Source organism: Gekko japonicus, unplaced genomic scaffold (assembly GCF_001447785.1).
Source record: "Gekko japonicus isolate JY-2015 unplaced genomic scaffold, Gekko_japonicus_V1.1 scaffold670, whole genome shotgun sequence".
Taxonomy (NCBI): Eukaryota; Metazoa; Chordata; class Lepidosauria; order Squamata; family Gekkonidae; genus Gekko; species Gekko japonicus.
In genome coordinates, this window is record NW_015167557.1 from 424,308 (window position 1) to 443,081 (window position 18,774).

The 18,774-nt window shown below is 41.8% G+C and overlaps 1 protein-coding gene across 2 annotated transcripts in view; it reads right to left on the reverse strand.

Moving 5' to 3' along the window:
* The window catches only part of ATP8A1 (ATPase, aminophospholipid transporter (APLT), class I, type 8A, member 1), a 108,789-nt gene that overhangs the window by 81,458 nt on the left and 8,557 nt on the right, over window positions 1–18,774 (reverse strand). Inside the window, exons 3-8 of one of the 2 annotated variants that reach the window (XM_015413738.1) lie at window positions 18,189–18,287; window positions 13,294–13,339; window positions 12,728–12,768; window positions 6,000–6,073; window positions 4,009–4,078; window positions 1,611–1,738 (exon numbers count right to left, since the gene is read on the reverse strand). In XM_015413738.1, coding sequence (XP_015269224.1) covers window positions 1,611–1,738; window positions 4,009–4,078; window positions 6,000–6,073; window positions 12,728–12,768; window positions 13,294–13,339; window positions 18,189–18,287 — 458 coding nt within the window. Of the gene's footprint in view, window positions 1–1,610; window positions 1,739–4,008; window positions 4,079–5,999; window positions 6,074–10,287; window positions 10,362–12,727; window positions 12,769–13,293; window positions 13,340–18,188; window positions 18,288–18,774 lie in introns of both variants that reach the window. The other variant, XM_015413739.1, reaches the window with a different exon arrangement.

Consider the following 18,774-nt stretch of genomic DNA (forward strand, 5'->3'; position numbering starts at 1 on the left):
AAAATGTTGGAAAATGATGGAATAAGAAAATGTATAATCAGAAGAAAATAATAATAACAATAAAAATATTTATACAAAAAAAAAAGAACGGATAAAAGGACGTCCTTCTTCACCCAAAGAGTGATTAACACTTGGAATTCACTGCCACAGGAAGTGGTGGTGGCTACAAGCATGGACGGCTTCAAAAGGGAATTAGATAAGCATATGGAGCAGAGGTCCATCAGTGGCTATTAGCCACAAGGTATAGATAGGGACTCTGGGGCAAGTGATGCTCTGTCATCTTGGTGCTTGGGGGGGTCAACAGTGGGATGGCTTCTAATGTCCTGGCCCCACTGGTGGACCTCCTGATGGCACTGGTATTTCTGGCCACTGTGTGATACAGAGTGTTCGACTGGATGGGCCTTTGGCCTGATCCAACATTGGCATCTCTTATGTTCTTATGTTCTTATTGACAAGGAGGTCTTGATGAAGGGGTGGAGAAAAATATTAAGAAACAGTGCTACATCGTAATATAAATCAGAGACACAGATGTTATTACTCCAGAAGCCAAGACAGCCCTGCTTTCACTGGAATAATTGAGATCAACAACTCACTAGAAATCCAGCAAATGATTTAGAATTATGAAAGGATTTGTGCTTTCATGGGCAAGCAACAACTTGTGTTTCAGTAAATTACTATGCATCCTTAATAGAAAACTACTCTCAGTAATATATTATGGTTTGGAATAATAGTACAAGAGATCCTGAGCCTTGAGAGATTTGGACCCAAGGAGCTTTCTAGTACTACAACAGTCAATTAGATCGTATCAACTCCCTCTGCAGATGCATTCAGAAGTTTTAGCTAGTACTGAAGAAGTTCAGAACTATGTCCTCTAAGGACATTTCTAGAACTGCATTTGAATCCCCCCCCCCCGGTGTGCCTTAAGTCTGCCTCAGAATCATGAAGTTGGCATTTGCGTCAGGATATCCTGAATGGTGCTTTCTAGGAGTGCATTCATCTTTTGTACCCCTATTCAGGATTAGCTGAAGAGCACAAAGAAGCCAGAATAGTCAATTACTGGAATGATCTGAATCCAGAATCTGTCTGCATATGGTAGCTAGGTTCTTCTGTATGAAAATTTACAAACCTTGCAAAGTAGGGTTGCCAAGTCTGAATTGAGCCGCAGCGGGGGACTCCCGACTGGTGGCTGGAGCGCGCGCACCGCATCCATGTCACCTGGAAGTGATGCGACCACGCCGGGCATGCTGGGGATGGGGCCACGACCATCCGAGGGAAAACCATAGAGTTTTCCCTCGGATGACTGTGGCCCCGCCCCCAGCATGGTTGCGTCACTACCGGGTGACGTGTATGTTGGGGTGGAGTTCCCCCCGGGGCCCAATCTGCCGGCGACGAGGAACGGGCCTCTGGGGCGGGGGGGTCCCCGCCCCCCGGGGGGACTTGGCAAGCCTATTGCAAAGACAACACCTTTCCTGTATAAAGTACAGATGACCTATTAAAGCATAGCATTTTCTTCCTATGTGAACTGAAATTCCACTATCAAAACTATCAAAACTTACTTCTCTATTGTTTCCAAAAGCATAATGATGAAAAAAACAAGAGTTCTTACATACCTATGCCCATCCAGTCTGATATTTCCAACAAAATCATAGAGATGTCTGTTAGGACCTTCACATTCAATTCTGCCTGAAAGTTTCGCCAAGCTGTCGGTGTCCTTTATATCTGAGGTTAATGGCAAACCCTGCAGACAAAATTATATGTAATATCATAACACAAGCTAACAAGGTAAACATCATGAACAGAGACAAGGTTGCCGATATATCATTTTCTACATCCATTTCTTGGGTCAGTGTCTCCAAGTTTCATCTTTTTCATGGCCAAGTCACAAATGACATTATTGATCCATGATCAGATTTCCTGACTGTCATTTTAAAAAACTGAAACAGGTTCAAGGATCCCTGAAAGACACTGTATTTTTCTGCCACAGGGCTAGTAGTGATATCCAAGGACCATGATGTGGAAATCTGTTTGAAAGATGAGTTTTGTAATTGTGGCAAAATAGTATCTCATAAACATATTATACATGGTGCTTTAGTCTAAATAAGCAGCTTCACTGTGTGTGTCCATGTTTTAGATTCAGGAAACAGGGCGCTTTAACCAACAGGGTGCTTTAACCAATTTCAGAACCCCTGTTCTGCTTTTTAAAATGTTGGTAGATGTGTTTCTGGACCTCCTATACCATAGGTGGTTTTGCCTTTTAAGATAACTTCCTATCTTAACACAAAACAATTATATTGTAAAATAATTCTTAGGTTCTACTGCTTTTTCTCTTGCTTTATACTTTGAGAGCACAGGCATGGATCTTGCTCAAGCTCTGATCTATTTACCTGTTAGTTAAGTAAAACTTTCTATCCTCTCTCCAGTCATACTGAACTCAACTTTAGTCTCTTTCAGGACAAATATATCCATCTCTTCCTTCGCTTTATCTCAAATCTCCTCCAGTGGTATGACTTTTACTAATGAAATGCTTTCACAGATTAACTCTCATAACTGAATCCACGGGGGTCAGTGATGTTCCCATTTTAGTTCTGCACTGCAAGCTATAATTCATATGCTAAATTTCTGAGATAGTATGGGTTAAATTAAGCTGTGCAAAGCTGAATGCAAAAATAGAAGCCAGTACAGGATAGACACGCATCATGTAGGACATACATCAGAGATGGAAATGGCACAAAAAAAATGAAGCACGATCAATATAAAGAAAGAACAAAAACCGTTAATCAGAAAATTTTACTAAACTACTTGCCTTTAAACCATGGTGAAATATTTTGAACACTGTTATCTGAAGATCTATTTTTGAATAGTCTGAGTGAAATTAATAGTGACTCTAATCCACCCCTGCCCCCAGCTTCTAGAATGAAGAGAAGTTTCTGTCCCTTCCATAAGCTTAAATAGTAATTGGGGGAGGGGAATTAATCTGGATTCGATCCCAGTTAACCAAACCCAAACAATCCTTTAAATTGTAAATAGGTCAGTCCTTCTAGTTCAAAGAATTCTAGAGGTGGGAGGGGAGAATTAGGGTCTAAATTGCATGCTACCAGACTGCACACACCTCCCCAACACAAACTATCATTTCCAATCCAGGCCCTAGGCGAAAGGGAAGCAAGCACTGATCACTTTCTTCCCTTCATCCTAATAGACAGACAGCATACTGAGGGCTTGTGTATGTGCACTGCCCTCATGATTCCCGGTTTCCAAGAGTGGGTCTTGAAGTTCCTATTTTTAGAATCTCCCCCACTAAAATCACATTGAAAATGTGTGGTGGGGGGAGGTTTAAGCCCCCCTTCCTCCACGGTCCTCATCCAAATTGGGGTGGGGAGCTCACATCTACTTTTCAGAAGAAGAAAAAATACTAAAACTTCTGCTCGCTTGCAGATCAATTTGCAAAGAAGTACGGCATAGGTTATGAAAATGAAAGTCAAAATCATGTTTTTGCACTATAAATCTCTTCTCTGTCAACAACTAGTGGGTGATCCAGAATTAAAGTTAAATTAAATTAAATTAACTTGGCTTGTGTTTTAACCAGCTTGAAAGAAGAAATCAAGATGACATGAAACAGGTGTTGTACACACAGCCCCATTCAGATATATCTGTGTGCAACTGCTGGAAGTGCACATGCTGAAGATCAAAGGGATCTGCCCTATCTGATGGTGAGCACTCTCAGCTTTCACAGTGTCAAACAACTGTTTGGAGAAACAGTCGAAGGGGGTGCATGGAATCAGTGTTTCTATCCCCCAGGCTGGAGACTAGCACTGTGAAAGTCAAAAACAGCACATATGTTTATTTACCATATTTACAGCATATAACTCCTCCCACTTTCTGATGACCTCTGACACTTGGAATCAGGCAGATAATCTTGCCTTTTATGCAATGTCATTCACACTGTGAAATACAGAAGCAATTTTTTACATTGACATAAATCTATTTTACAGGGAGCAATTTATTTCTTACCTGTCGAATTTTTAGATTAGTTTCACCATCTAAGTTTGATGTTTCAATGTAGCACATAGCTTGGGGTTCACTTATAGAAAAGAAAAGATTATTTTTGTAAGATAATTAAATTAGAACATGTATCCATTGAAGTGCAACATCAATGCTTCCTCAAAGAAAACTGATATGAATAACATGTCATTCACATTTGCAGAAAATTGCTACCAAATTGATATTTTACATTACAAAATATATACAAGAAGGCAGCGCTTTTTCATACTCCCTTTGTAGTTGTAACCAAACAGAATGTTCTTTGTAAAGAATGCTGGTCAGATAAAAATATCTGACAACATAGCATCACATAATGCAAAATAATAAACCACGAATTTAATTCTTTGCAACATGAATTACATAAGAAATAACTATCTAAGTGAAACCTGCACAACCAAAAATGGGTATTTCAGGTTCCCTTGTTTTCTCAAACGTTTTACACAAACTGCTTAAGCATGGAAAATAGGTGCACTACATATAGACATTGACTGCACAGTCAAATTATTTAAAGTTACAGATGTGTTAATTATTACAGTAATGACAGAACCATTATAAATACAGTATTTCCATGCTTAGACAGGTAATTCTCAATTTTACATTTATTTCTTTTGTTTGCCATTTTTTCTGTGAATGTAAATGACTGAATACTGCTTAGAATGTAGAATGTTTGCCCTGTTACCATTTAGTTCTATTTTAATTTTGACATGCTTCACTTGTTTTAACCAGCATACAATAAAGTAAGACTCTAAAAATACGGTACATGAGAGCAGCAGAAACACTACAATGAAAACATGCCACATTATATAAACCATTGAAGATAGTGGTGGCACTCACTATTCAAATTAAAGCAGGCCCTTTGGCTAAAATCAGCTTAGAAGCAAAAACGGTACAGACAATTTTATAACTGCAAAGCATATATCAAAGTATCATGCAGTATTTCTATGAGCAAAACTTTCAACTATTCATCAATCGCATGCAGTACAGAATGCGCAACTCTGTGCTGAGGGTCCTCTGCTAGCCTTAAAGCTATGGTGATTTATAGTATTTGGGGTGTAGTAAGTTACTGAAAGCAAGAGGCTCTCTACCATACAAGTATGTGTATTAATTACAACTCTAAAATAGTGTTGTCTGCATGCCCTATTTAATGAAACAGTGTATTTTCAGATAGGGTAAATACATCACATAAAAACAAGAAAAGCAAATTTGGAGCACTTGCACCTGTTCAGATTTGTATGTTTTAACTGTCTATGGCTGCGGTCACACGGAGCATTAGGCACGCTAGAGAGACGGAAGATAGGTGGATTTTCCGGGCGCGATCTCACCGCCACATCTGGGAAGTGTAGAGCTCCCGTGCCGAACCCGAGGCTTCCCGCCGAAGATGCGCGGTTAAAAACTAGTACCTCAGAGGTACTAGTTTCCGGTAACCACGGGGCAAGGGCGGGCATCTGATCGTGTTTCCGGTGGTAGTTCTGGCGCCCGCCCATGGCCCCTCGTATAAAGGTTTTTTCCCCCAACTGTCCATGGGATGCGTACGCGCACCCAACGGGGCATGCGCACACTTTGGTGTCCGGAGAAAAAAACACCCGTTTGCCACGCCACGCCACTTTGCCACGGCGCAGGATTTTGGTGTGCTCGGCACCTCCCCCCTACCACGGGACCTCCATGGGACCTCCACGGTACGTCTGCTGGCGCAACCGCACGTTATTTTGCCCCGGGGCAAACAGCCACGCTCCCCCCCCCGCATTTTCCTGCCCGTGTGCCCGCGGCCTATGCAACTTTTTATTGCTTTCAGTGTAGCCCAAAAGAAACTCTCTTGCACTCTCGCTTTACTCTAATGTGTAATCTTTTAAAATGCAATTAAGATGTTGCAAAAGGTATGATGGCAGAGCCTCTTCTTTGTATCTTCAGATTTGGTACATGAGGACCCACACACAGTTACTGTAAAACTGGTTCATTCTAACCTTGATGACAGACAGATGAGATCAGCCGGGAGATGCTCCCCATTGGTCACTCTCACTATTTCCCCTACTGCCACCTACATATCCCAGTTTAAAAATTATTGTAACAGAACAAAGAGAAACCAGGGGGGGGGGGGAGGGGGAATCAAGTAGAGAAAAAACAAAAAGAGATAGAAAGTTGAAAATTATTATACATGTTAATAAATGCTTGATGACTTTTTTTCAAAATCCATTTCAATTAGGTCACAGAAAAAAGTTACGCTAGTTCTATACCAGAATTTAAATAATGTTCCTGTTTTAGAGACAAATTTTAAGGGAAAATACCCTTGAAAAATAATAAAAAACATTACTTAAAATATTACATTTAAGTTATGAACAGTAAGATTAGAAGTCATATTTAATCAGTGCAAAAGCCCACTCATTGGCAGTAGAATTCTAATGGAACCCATAGAGAATTCTCTCTGTGTATGTGTGTGTTTCTTTGATATGGGTTCTCAGAGTCCAATTCTCCTGCTCAAAAGGCTGGGCAACTAGAGCAGCTGTGTTTTCTATTGGCTTTATTCTCCTCCTTGTGTGAAAGAAGCTCACGAGGGATGGTGCTAGGTTTTCCAATTATGGGTTGGGAAATTCCTGGAGATTTGGGGGTGGAACACATCGAGGGCAGGATTTGGAAAGGGGGGGGACCAAAGCAGTATATCATTTTATAGAAAACACCCCCCAAAACAGCCATTTTCTCCAAGGGAACTGACCTCTGTCATCTGGAGAGCAATTCTAATTCCAGGAGCTCTCCGTGTCACACTTGGAGGATGGCAAACCTAGATGGTGGTGCTGCACAAACTAGGACTTCTGCATTCAAACACTGTGACAAACCACTGTTCGTACAAACCAGGTACAACCATGGTTTAGAATCCCAGAATAGCATCCTCAGTTTGTTGGATAGCCTGCATTCAGACACCACACTAAACCAGAGTTTAGTCAAATAACAGTTGACAACTTGTGGATTATTGTCTGCATGCCACCTAATTTGTCTGCATGCAGCCTAATTTTCTGCTCCTCCCCCTTTTAAGACATAGTTTGGAGTGTGTTGTGGGCTACTTGCTTTCCTTCAATTACCCACAATTCCAGCCCCATCTAGCTGGGGGCTAGCATCTGTGCACTGCTTCTTACGGCTGACATTTAATGCCTTCATACTAATTTCTGTTGCGTGCTACTCTCTGCTGCCAGGGATATTCATGTGTAACCCATCACCTTGGTCAGAACGAGGGAAACCCGAGTCTGTAAGATGGGGTCTCCAACAGTGGTAGAGACCCTCTCCTGCCATGTTCTTTGCCACATTTAGGCCCCTGGATATCTGCATGTCCTATCATTCAAATATAAGGAGCAATAAGAATTCCAGATTTTAATGTTACAGTGGTTTGGTATTCCAAGAAAATGTTTCTGTGCTTAAAGTACATATCTATATGCCAATCCAGCAAAAACACATACCACTTACTGCAAGCACAAAATGATGCAAATGGGGGGACCCCAGCACTTAACATTTCAGAAAGTGTCTAACAGCTATTCAGCCTAACTTATAGTTGAGGGCTGGGAAGGTAAGCAGATCAATGTTCTGTTTCACCGCATTATAGTGTTCTAAAAGGTAACGGTAAATGTTTCCCTTGCTCAAAAGCTAGTCGAATCCGACTCTAGGGGGCAGTGCTCATCTCCGTTTCCAAGCCAAACAACCAGCGCTGTCTGAAGACTTCTCCGTGGTCATGTGGCCAGCATGACTAAACATGGAAGCGCACGGAATGCTGTTACCTTCCCACCGAAGTGGTACCTGTTTATCTACTTGCAATTTCTTGCTTTTGAACTGCTAGGTTGGCAGGAGCTGGGGCCAAAGATGGGAGTTCACTCCATCTGCAGCTCAGCATCTGGTTCTCTCTAAACTTGTTCTCTGAAACACATTCACAGAAAGCACGGTGCAGAGAAGAGTGGAATTAGCCATGTCCCCTGATCTAGCAACCTCTTCCAGGAACTCTAAAGCGTGCATGAAGCTCCTACTTGCTTGAAAGGCTTTCCTTTCACATCAGTGATGGGGGAATCTCATGTGTACAAACAGAGGTATATGTGAAGTTTTATCCTCCGCTGAAGAGAACGGAAAAGCCTGTTAGCACAGAAGCAGTATGTGTGCACTGAAGTACATTTTAAAAATTATCATGACGCTTTACAGTTTGCAGAAAAATCTTTGTCGTATTTCCTGTTCTGTGACATTTTGTCTTAAGTACGTACGCATCTAAACCATGAACGTATACTCTAGGGATGGGAACAGATCAGAAAAATTGAGGTTCGTATTGGTCTGTGGTTTACCACAGACTACGAATTTTCACAGACCTTTTTGTTTAATGGATCAGTCTGTGGTTCGTTTGGTTTGTGTACTCTGTGATTTTGGGACATGCTGGAATGCCCCCCCCCCATGGGCTAGAGACGCCAGACTCATGGCAAGTCTCCAGCTGACTCTCCTCTAACTGTCTTCCAATTTTGGTGAGGATTGGATTGAGGGGGCAAATTATGGCCTCCCCCAAAGCAGGTGCCCCCAGGAAAGTGTTCTTTGGGGAATCACAGTTGCAAGTTCAGGAGTGTGTCCAATGGCCCCCCTGCAAGCTAGAGTCATCAAAGTCACAGCAGACCTCCCCGGGACGGCCCTCCACCTGCTCTCCAAGTTGCCTGCAGATTGGCATTGAGGGGGAAGATCCTAAAGTCCAATGTGCAAAAGAGGAAGGAGTCTGTCAACCCCCCCAAAAACCCTAGAGGCATCAAAGTCGCAGTGGACCTCCCCAGAATGGCCCTCTACCTGCCCTCCAAGTTGCCTACAAATTGGCACTGGGGGAGGGGGGAAAAGATCCTATGGTCCAATATGCAAAAGGGGAAGGAGTCTGCCAAATGCCCCCACTGAAAGCTAGAGGCATCAAAGTCATTTTCAGGGCTGCAGAAGAGCTGTAGAAGAACATCCCCCCCAGTTGCTTTAACAATTAATGCCTTGGCACCAGGTTGTCTGGCCCACAGACCACCCCTCACGGACCAAATGGACCAGCTGGAAACATTTGTATTCCATGGGCGGTCTGTTGAAAACTGCAAATGCGCGGACTAGGCAAATGGACCACGAACCCCCATGGTCCGTGACGAAATCTGGTCTGTGGTCCGGTCTGTGCCCATCCCTAGTATACTCCACGAAATATTGTGCAATGCTTGTTATGTATGGTAAGGTCGCTGAGACTTTTGATAACAGAGTAACTAAGACAGAAGGCCGTGTGCACTTCATAATATATATTAACTTCAAAATCCAAGTTTACTCCAACCCTACAAATGCATGGGCTGAAATAATAAACGTTCCATTTTAACCAAAAAGTAATGAAATCCTATATCACATTATTTTTTAAAATTATATTAAAAATAAAATCTTATATCAAATTATTCACCTAGCATTTAGAAGTAATCGGAAATAATTGGAACTCACCATCTGAGTCTTTTAGATTTGAGGTATTAATGCCATTCAGATATTTTATTCTATGTTTGATGTTTTTATTGTCGTCGTACATTGTTCAGAGCCCTGCAGTAGCAGGGATTGGGGAATCCATAAATCCAATAAATAATAGTAATAATAAATGGGTTCATTTAAAAATTGTTTGTTTAAAATTGTCTAGTCATGCATTTACACAATGCAAAAGAAAGACCCAATCAAACAGATTCTGAAAAAAAGTTCATCTTCCACACATCAAATGCAGATTTGTAAATAAAGTTGTCCAAGGAAATAATGATAAACAATAAGAAAATATCTTAAATACCAAGGGTAATATTTTGCATGTTGAGATTATGAGGGAATTCACTTTTGTATAGATGGAATAACAACTTGATAATTTCAACACTATAATTTCAAGAATAAGATTTCTGGTCCTCTAAATAGATAATTTATATTTTCAAAAAATATTGTGCAGCAAAACGTCTGAAGAGTTGTGTGATTAAGAATAGAAAATCTGTATATACCTATACTTCCAAACTTAGATAACAAATGAAATGAGAGCATACTGGAAATCCCAGTCTTTTTTTTTTTTTTTTTAAACCCTTATGAGTTCATGCGAATTCCTTCACAGAGTTATTATACCTTAAAGCAATATTTTATTTTTTCAGTATTTCACATATAATTAGAGGGGGGCATTACTTCTGTTTATTCATTATTTCCTTTCATCAATCACAGCCAATGCAGGGTAGAGAAATCAGCCTCTACATGGTAAGCATTGATAGTCATCTCTACCTTGATGAGAGAAGTACAGTGTCAGCAGGTATATATTCTTTGCCTTTTATTAAAACTATATCTCCAACATCTACCTGAAAGAAAACTAGGAACTGGTTAATAATCTGAAACTAGCAAAACAGCCTTTTAACTATTAAAGTTATTTAAGTATTTATTGTCCAGTGGAATTGGTAACCCTGCTTAGGCCGGGATTTGCAATGGTTACAGAAAAGCACCTAAATTCCACTACAACGAATGGGAAATTAAGATTCATCTTCCTATATTTAACTCTGCAGAGTTACACTCTTCAAAATCCAATGGTCTTTGAATGGCATAACTCTGCTACGGACGGCATTGTGACTCATCTTCCCCCTGAATTCTATGAAAGAAAAATTTCCTCCTTATCAGACCTCTCTTGCATCACAGCAAAGCCTATTTACATGAATACTTAAATCAGCCTTATATTGAATCTGATCTCTAAACTCTTCTTTTTTGCTTATTTGCTATAACTTTTCAACTGTTATTTTTGATTGATTTCATTTGTGTTTATATCTTAAAAAAACTCTAGCCCTCTTAGAGTCCTTTTTTTGGAGAAAGTGCGTTAAAAGTGTCGTAAAAACAAAATCCAGCTTGCTGGTACACCGACTGGAACTAGCTCTTTAAGGCCTCCTGCAGAAGTCTTTCCTACCTCTAATACTTGAGATCACTGCTGGAGATTAAACCTTGAATCTTCTACATGCAAAGCGTATGCGCTCTGTGCTATGGGCCCTTCCCAGCAACTTAATACTGCCATACTAAGGTTCCAGCATATCTATGTAGATCTTTCCTGGCTAAAGACAGCACATGGGAGAAAAAGATCTCATCAAAACTTCTAAATGAACCACACATTTCTTCCTCTTGTAACTATATAAAACTGATTAAATCAGATTTAGTAAATATCTAGTATCCTGACCTAGATAGCCCAGGCTAGCCTGATCTCATCAGATCTTGGAAGGTAAGCAGGGTCAGCCCTGGCTAGTATTTTCATGGGAGACCTCCAAGGAATATCAGGGTCGTGACGCAGAGGCAGGCACTAGCAAAGCACCTCTGAATGTCTCTTGGCTTGAAAATCTTACGGGGTCGACGTAAGTCAGCTGTGGCTTGATGGCACTTAGTTGCATGCCCGTCAATCAAGCTATATGATTAATTTGATGGATAGCCGAAGTCTAGGCAGAGGTTTCTACCAGAACAGTTAAAGTAACCTACGCAAAGTGAGTGAGCTAGTTCCACCGTCATGTTCTTTAATGAAGTATTTCAACAGTACAATGTTGCACTGAAGCTAGGGAAGAAAGTCATTCTGAAGATCTTTAACAGCTTGCAACCTATTACCCCATACTAAGCTTTTTGTGTAGCTGAGCACATTAAACGAAGGCTTCTTTGGAGTACTAGCATAGAAGTGCTGATGGCTGCTGCTGCTCCTGCAGGGAGACTAGGCCATCTTAAACTGGCACTGAAACCATAGCCTCTGCATAGAATTGTATGGGAATCCATACTAAATTTCATAGATAAAAGTAGCTTTTTCTTAATTATACATTTGTTCTTATCAGGGGTCATTTCGTAGAAAAAGAGCTAGGGGAACTCATTAGCATAACTCATTAGCATATGCCACACCCCCTGACATCACCGGAAGTGTGTCATAAGGCCACACCTCCTGACATCACCGGAAGTGTGTCATAAGGCCACACACCCCGCCCCCAACAGTCCTGGCCGCCGGTGCTGGCCTTGCAGCTCCACTGTCGAGCCCCATGAGGGGCCCGGCGGTGGACCTGCAAGGCCGGCGGGAGTGCAAGGAAGCCCCGCAAAGGCCCTCCCTGGCCCCAAGTAGGCAGGGGTGGGGAGAGGCAGGGAGGAAGCAACTTACCCTCCCTCTTCTCCTGCCTCCTCCTGGCTGAATGAGGGGCCGGAAGCGGGGCGGCCGGAAGCAGGGGGCGGGGCTTCGTCATGTGCCCCACCCCCTGGTACTTCACCCGGGGGAACTGTGTTCCCCCGCGTTCCCCCCTGAAATGACCTCTGGTTCTTATGCTTTTTGCTGATCATATAAAGACAACAAAACTTTCAATTGAACAACCAATGGCAGTTTGATCAAAAAACAAAATTGTAAGGGGTTGAATGGAAAGATTCCCTTCCACACAGAAAAGGCACCTTCTGTTCACAATAAAGGTTTTTCACATCTCAGGGTACAATGATGGATGGGAAATATGAACCTAAATCCAAAGGTGTTCTTCTGTGTGTGCAACAGCTTATGCAAGCTCTTACACCAGCATGACAGCTGCTAATGTAACCTACCTATTACACCACTGTGCAAATTCTTCCAACAGCACTGGTGAATGCTTCTGTACAACAATACTAGTGGATATTCTGCTCATGGCTCCAATCCAGTATTTAGAACTTGGTATAAACAATAAACAAACAGATGACATACCTTTTCCCAATGGACAATTTCCCAGGCTCCGTTTCTCATTACTGTAAAATAAAAGTAACAATGGAAACAAAAAACTGACATTTCTAATCAGAACAAGTTTTTAGTTGTGATTTTGACCAAATGGATTACTGGCAACAACAACTAGAAACCCATCATAATCACATAACATTTAAACTATATAAGGACATGAAATTTAGTTTACTCTTACATGTGTATGCCAACATACAAAGAATGCTTACTGAGCAGAAAAGCTTTGTGTATGAAATATCTGTGCCATATATTTATTTTGTTTGGCCTAAATTATCTGTCTTTCAATAATGCTATTAAGAACTCAGACCTCAAGCAAACAACTCTACAGATAGCAATGACATTTGTAATGTAATACCTGTTAATTTTCTAGGTATTCTTGGTGGATTTCACAAAATAAAACAAATATTGTTATGCTGTTTAAATTCATATCTGCATTTAATAATTACTACTAACATTACTACAATAATAGTCAGAAAACTTAATTTGACCATTTTCATTCACTGTGCATTTAAAAACTGCTGTCTCAGTATTCCTACCTTGTGTTTGTTTCTTGTTCACTGAATTATCAGCTTTATGTCTTTTCTGGAACAAAATTGCACAATTAAGTAACAAAATATTGTACATCTGAGGGACGGAAAAAGTCTTTTGCTGTCAGCTATTCACTGGAGGGTTCTCTACATACACTACACCATACAGCTGTGGCACTAACATTATAAATCATTGCTATGACAAGAGAAATATAAGTCTTATATCCCCTCAATCCCATCCGCCTCTCCTGCATGTTTCTGTCAGTGGAGCACTCCATGAAGGAAGCCTGTTCTCCTCTCATAGATCTTGGAGAACACTTTTAGGCATAAGATTTTTGGTAATGAAATTTGAAACAGCTCTTCCTCTATAAGATAAGGCAAAACAAAGTCCGATTAGCTTTAAGGCGATTACAGTGGCCTCCTAAGCAGAGTCACACCCTGATGCTTAGGATAGCACTGCTAGTATATCATTCTAGTAGCTGGAGGTTCCTCCTTAAATAATCAAGTAGGTTGTCCTCAGGTAAGGAACAGCTTTAAAGGTGAGCATGAACACCCTGAATTAGATCTAGAAACCAATTAGTAGCCAGTGAAGGGACCTCAAAGTAGGAATGACATGGTCCTGCTGGCCAGTACCAGGTAATAAATGGGATGCCATATTTTGTACCAACAGTACCAGTCTCTGGAACTGGTTCCAGGGTAGCCCCATATAGAGCATGTACAGTAATCTATCCTCAAGGTTACTGAAGCATGGATCAGCATGCCCAGATCATGCATCTGCAAACAGGGAGCCAACTTCCTAAGGAAATGTGGCCAGAAAAGGGCATTTTTTTTGCTGTCACGGACACCTGTTTCTCCAGCAGGAGACCAGTGTCCAGCAAGGATTCCAAACTCCTAGCAGAGTCTTTCAGCAAAAGGTGCCGACCCTCAAAGGTAGGAAGAACAATTTTATTTAAAGCAACAGCCTTTCCAGGCATCCCCATCTCCATCTTATCTGGATTCAACTTCGATTATTTGTTTACTCATATACCTTTCTCCTGAATGGGGACCCAAAGCAGCTTTCATCCTTCTCCTCTCTTCTATTTTATCCTCACAACAACCCTGTGGGTAGACAAGGCTGAGAGTGTGACCGGCCCAAGGTCACTCAGCAAGCTTCACGGCAGAGTGTGGATTGGAACTCGGGTCTCCCAAGGAGATAACAGAGCCATGTGGCACTCCACATGCTAGCTCCCAAGGGGATGATACAGCATTCCCACTGCAACCTTTTGTGAGCAGTCTGACACAAAAGACCAGACCCATCTAAACACTCTGCTGCCCAGATCCACTTCACCTTCCAGGAGCCTCAGCTGTTTGCATGGTTCACGGTATCACTTTATCTAACAAAAACAGAGATGTATTCCTCTTGTCCATCTGGGCAGAGCTCATTCACAAGCACCACTAAAGCCAATTCTGTCCCAAATTCAGGTCTGAGGCCAGACTGAAAAGAACTAAGGGCAGACATCTCATCCAAGTATTTCTGGAGTTGCTCTGCTGCTATTCAATCAATAGTCTTTCCCCAAAAGGGAAGGATTGTGACAGGTCCATCACTGGCCAAGACCATAGCTATAAAGATGTCTTCTTGATTAATGATCTGATAACTGTCCCAGGGGCTTTGGGGGGTGGGGAAATCCTTCCACTGGGGAGGCATTTATGATCCTCTGAATCAAAGAACTCAATGCTCCTTCCTGCAGGACTCCAAAAGCTGAGGAGAACATTGACCAACATTACAAGTAGTGGTTCTCAGAACCTTGTCAGCATTAATCAAGGAAACCAGACTAAACTTTTCAAGCAAGTAGTCAGTGCTACATATACCTCTACCGCATGTGACCCAGTTAATTCAGCGTCTGTCAGAACAGATCCAAGAGATTTTATTGGCAAGGAACTGTGCAAAATCATCACAGCTAAATGCCAAATCGCTAACAGTTGCTGATTTTGACCAGAAAGGTCATGGAGGAGGTTTCTGCAGCCCAGAAACAGAGCTCATCTAGTCTCTCAGTTAAACACACCAAATAGGGATTCTAGAGACCTAGAACAGAATGGCCTTAGAGAGGGGCAAGAAACAAGGGAGTAACACAATAACACAACCTTTTAAAATTGGAAACACCTGGCGCCAAAAGTAGCTGAGAACATCAAGAATGTCCATATTCACAGAAATGAAAATATAGTTCAAAGATGGACTGTATTGGCTGAGGGCCAAAAGGTATTCATATGTATGAGAAACTTGTAATCACTATTTTAAATATACTTTGTTATAACAAAAAGTAGCAAGAATGAACTAGCAGTTTTTACATATTTTAAGAAGATATTCCAGTATATATAATTCTGTATGGTGTTTGCAGTTATAAGCTAATAAGGGGTGGGACCCGCGATACTCGCGGGGGGGACCTCCACACAGGAGGCAGAGGAGGAAGCAGGAGGAGGAGGTAAGTTTCCCCCCCATCCCGCCGGTTCCTCCCCTGTCTCCTCCACCCCCCCTCGATCTCCCCCCCTTCCCTTCCCCCCCGGCTCCGAAGTGAGGCCCGAGCTAGGACAATAAAGCCCAAGCGGGCCTCGCTGCTCTCTTTCCCCCCCCTCGGGCCTCGCTGCTCTCTTTCCCCCCCAAGCGGCGGTGGCGAGGGAGTTTGCAGAGCGTCTCCTGCGCATGCACTCTGTCACTTTTGGGGGGATTTAAGCATCCCCCGATATTTTTTTCAGGTTTTTAGATTTTGGTGCACACCTGGGGACTGCCCCAAGTGTGCACAAAAATCTCCCTCCCCCCCCAGGTGCCCCCAATGCGCGGATTTAGGTATCCGCACGCAGGGAGCGCCTTCCGCTATTAGATATATAGATTAGCCCAGAATGTGCACCCTTATCAAATGGGACAGCTAGCTATTGCTGGAAGATGGTTTTAAAAACTGATTGATTAGGAAACTCTTCTTAAGAAGAGGCTCCTTGCTTGTGACCCGCTTACCTTTGGGTCAGATATTTTTATGGACTCATGTAATTGCTCTCCTTTAATTACCTACATAATTTTCTTTTGAGTTTGTCAGTGTTAAAGATGCAAATAGTTATGCTGTAATAAAGGGATAAAATGGAAGCAAAGATTCTCTAATAGTATTACTCATGTACTATACTCATAACAAACCAAAAACAATGTTGAGGTGCACCTCTTGCCAGAAACTGAATGATCTGATATAGGAAAGCTAACTAGAAGCCTAGGGCTTCTTACATGCACACCTATATCTGAATCAGGCCTGACCAGAATAATCCAATACAACCTGCCCATTGGAGTTGTCAACTGACTCATTAATCTAAATAATTGCACCAGATGTGAAGTACTGAAGAAGTAAGATATCTTTGCTGCCATCACCACCACCACCAAATAGGCTTTCTAATGGGCTTTATAGCATATTCTGTCAGGCTCGGCCCAAGTTTGCCATTACCATCACTCCAGCTCTCTTTAATTCACCCAACTTCCCTGCGAACCAGAGGGTTGAAGGTGGTAGAGGACATCTAAGGGCAACCCTACCATCTGTGATTCTAAGCTCCACTCAGACTTCCTACAGAGTCACTAATTGGGCTCCCCACACACTCCTCCCCACACCTCTTGGAATCTCATATGATCCACTGGCCTCTTGGGGTAGACTAACCTAATTGGTCCACCACTCTTGAAACAGTGAGGTGCAATCATCAACCAAGCCTTTAGGAGATAATGATCTAACAATGGCACAAGCTGAATTTCCAAACCCTTAAGCAGAGCATCAGAAACTCACAGCACCAGAAAATTAGGTCATGTGACCTTTTTCATGTGTTGGGCCCATAACAATTTGGAAAAGACCCATGGGGGCCATGGAGTCCTGAGCTGATCCTGACAAACCAGCTTGTAAATAAATGTTGAAATCCCCTAGAACCAACACCAAGATTCCAGCACCAGGCTAGGGACCACCTTCACCAGCTCAGACAGAGTATCCGGTAGGACATTAAGTGTACAATAAACCAGAAGGACACCCAATCAATCCCTGGTGTCCAACACAAGGAACACAACTCAATTCCAGCAATACTTTGCAATGGAAATCTGCAGAAGGAGAAAGACTCTCAGGGGATAATTGCTGCCCCAACCCGATCCACTGTTCAAGAATGATGAAGGCAATATATCTAGTTGGGACCAGTTGAGACAGAGCAACGTTGTTAAAATTGTCCAGCTAACTCGTGGTCAAACATGCCAGGCCACATTGCTCTTTCAAAAGAGGGTTAGATAAAACAGAAACCTTATTCTGACTAACTGTGGTTAATAAACTTTTAACCATGGCTTCAGATCCTGGTTAATGCAGTGGCCAGGTAAGCCAATTTGTTCCTCATCGTGTTTGAAGAAGGCCCCAACAGGCTGAAACATGTCAGGTCAAGTCCATTGGCCCTTGTGTATATATGATTTTGGAATTTTCAAATGAAGTGTGATTGGGCCCCTATACGTTTTTTAATTCTTTACAAATAAATACATGTAGTTTTACATATTATTTATACATTAGGTTTTAATTGTTGGCCCTCTACTCGGTTTGACTTACTTTTCAGGTTCCTGTGGCCTGGTTGATAACACTAACCATAGTTAAATTAAACCATGGTTTGCTTGATGACTGAAGTAAGCCTAGGACTAGGGAGACCCCAATCTACTCAGCTGGAAGCCCACTGGATGAATTTGGGCCAGTCACCTATTTCTCACATGGCTGTTATCAGGATAAGACAGGTAGGGGAGAAGCTTGAATGCTCCTTGGAGCTCTTGGGAGGAAGAGTGGGACAATAACAATGTAATAAAGTCATAATTAAAAATGGATATTATTTGAATATAATTACTGTAAACGAATAGCATTTAGAACACATTTTAAAATACTTACAATGTCTTCTATTATTTCTTTAACAGCTGCAACAACTAAAATAAATAAGAGAGGAACCAAGGTTGTATAACGTCCCGTCGGAGAAACATCTGGAATTTGCTAAGAAAGAAGAAGAACATTGAGATTTTACAACATTTTTGGTGCCTTTTTAAATGAAGAAACTGAGTCAGATCATTAGTTTGATAATGAGAGGTCACTGGACTATCTAGCTAGGTATTGTGCATGCTGAAGGACCTTTTTTATGACCTGAGGTCCCTTAGCTGGAGATGCCAGGAACCCACGCTTAGCCAAAAACACATGCTTCCTCCTGAATAATAAAAATGCCACTGAAGTATCTTAAATGGAAGACGGGATAACTGCTAAAATTGATAATTGTAGGTTGAAATGGAACAGCTGCCATTTCACTTCTGAATGGTATCCTGATCCTTTGAATATTGTTGCTTCTTCTCCTATTGCTATTCCTCGTTGCCTCCCCAAAACTTTGCTAGGACAGGCTGGTCCACTGTTCTCAAGTCTTGGGATCTATTAAATGCTGTCACTTTACTCTTCAGCTCTTCCTCTATGATTCTTCAATGTCATCTCATCC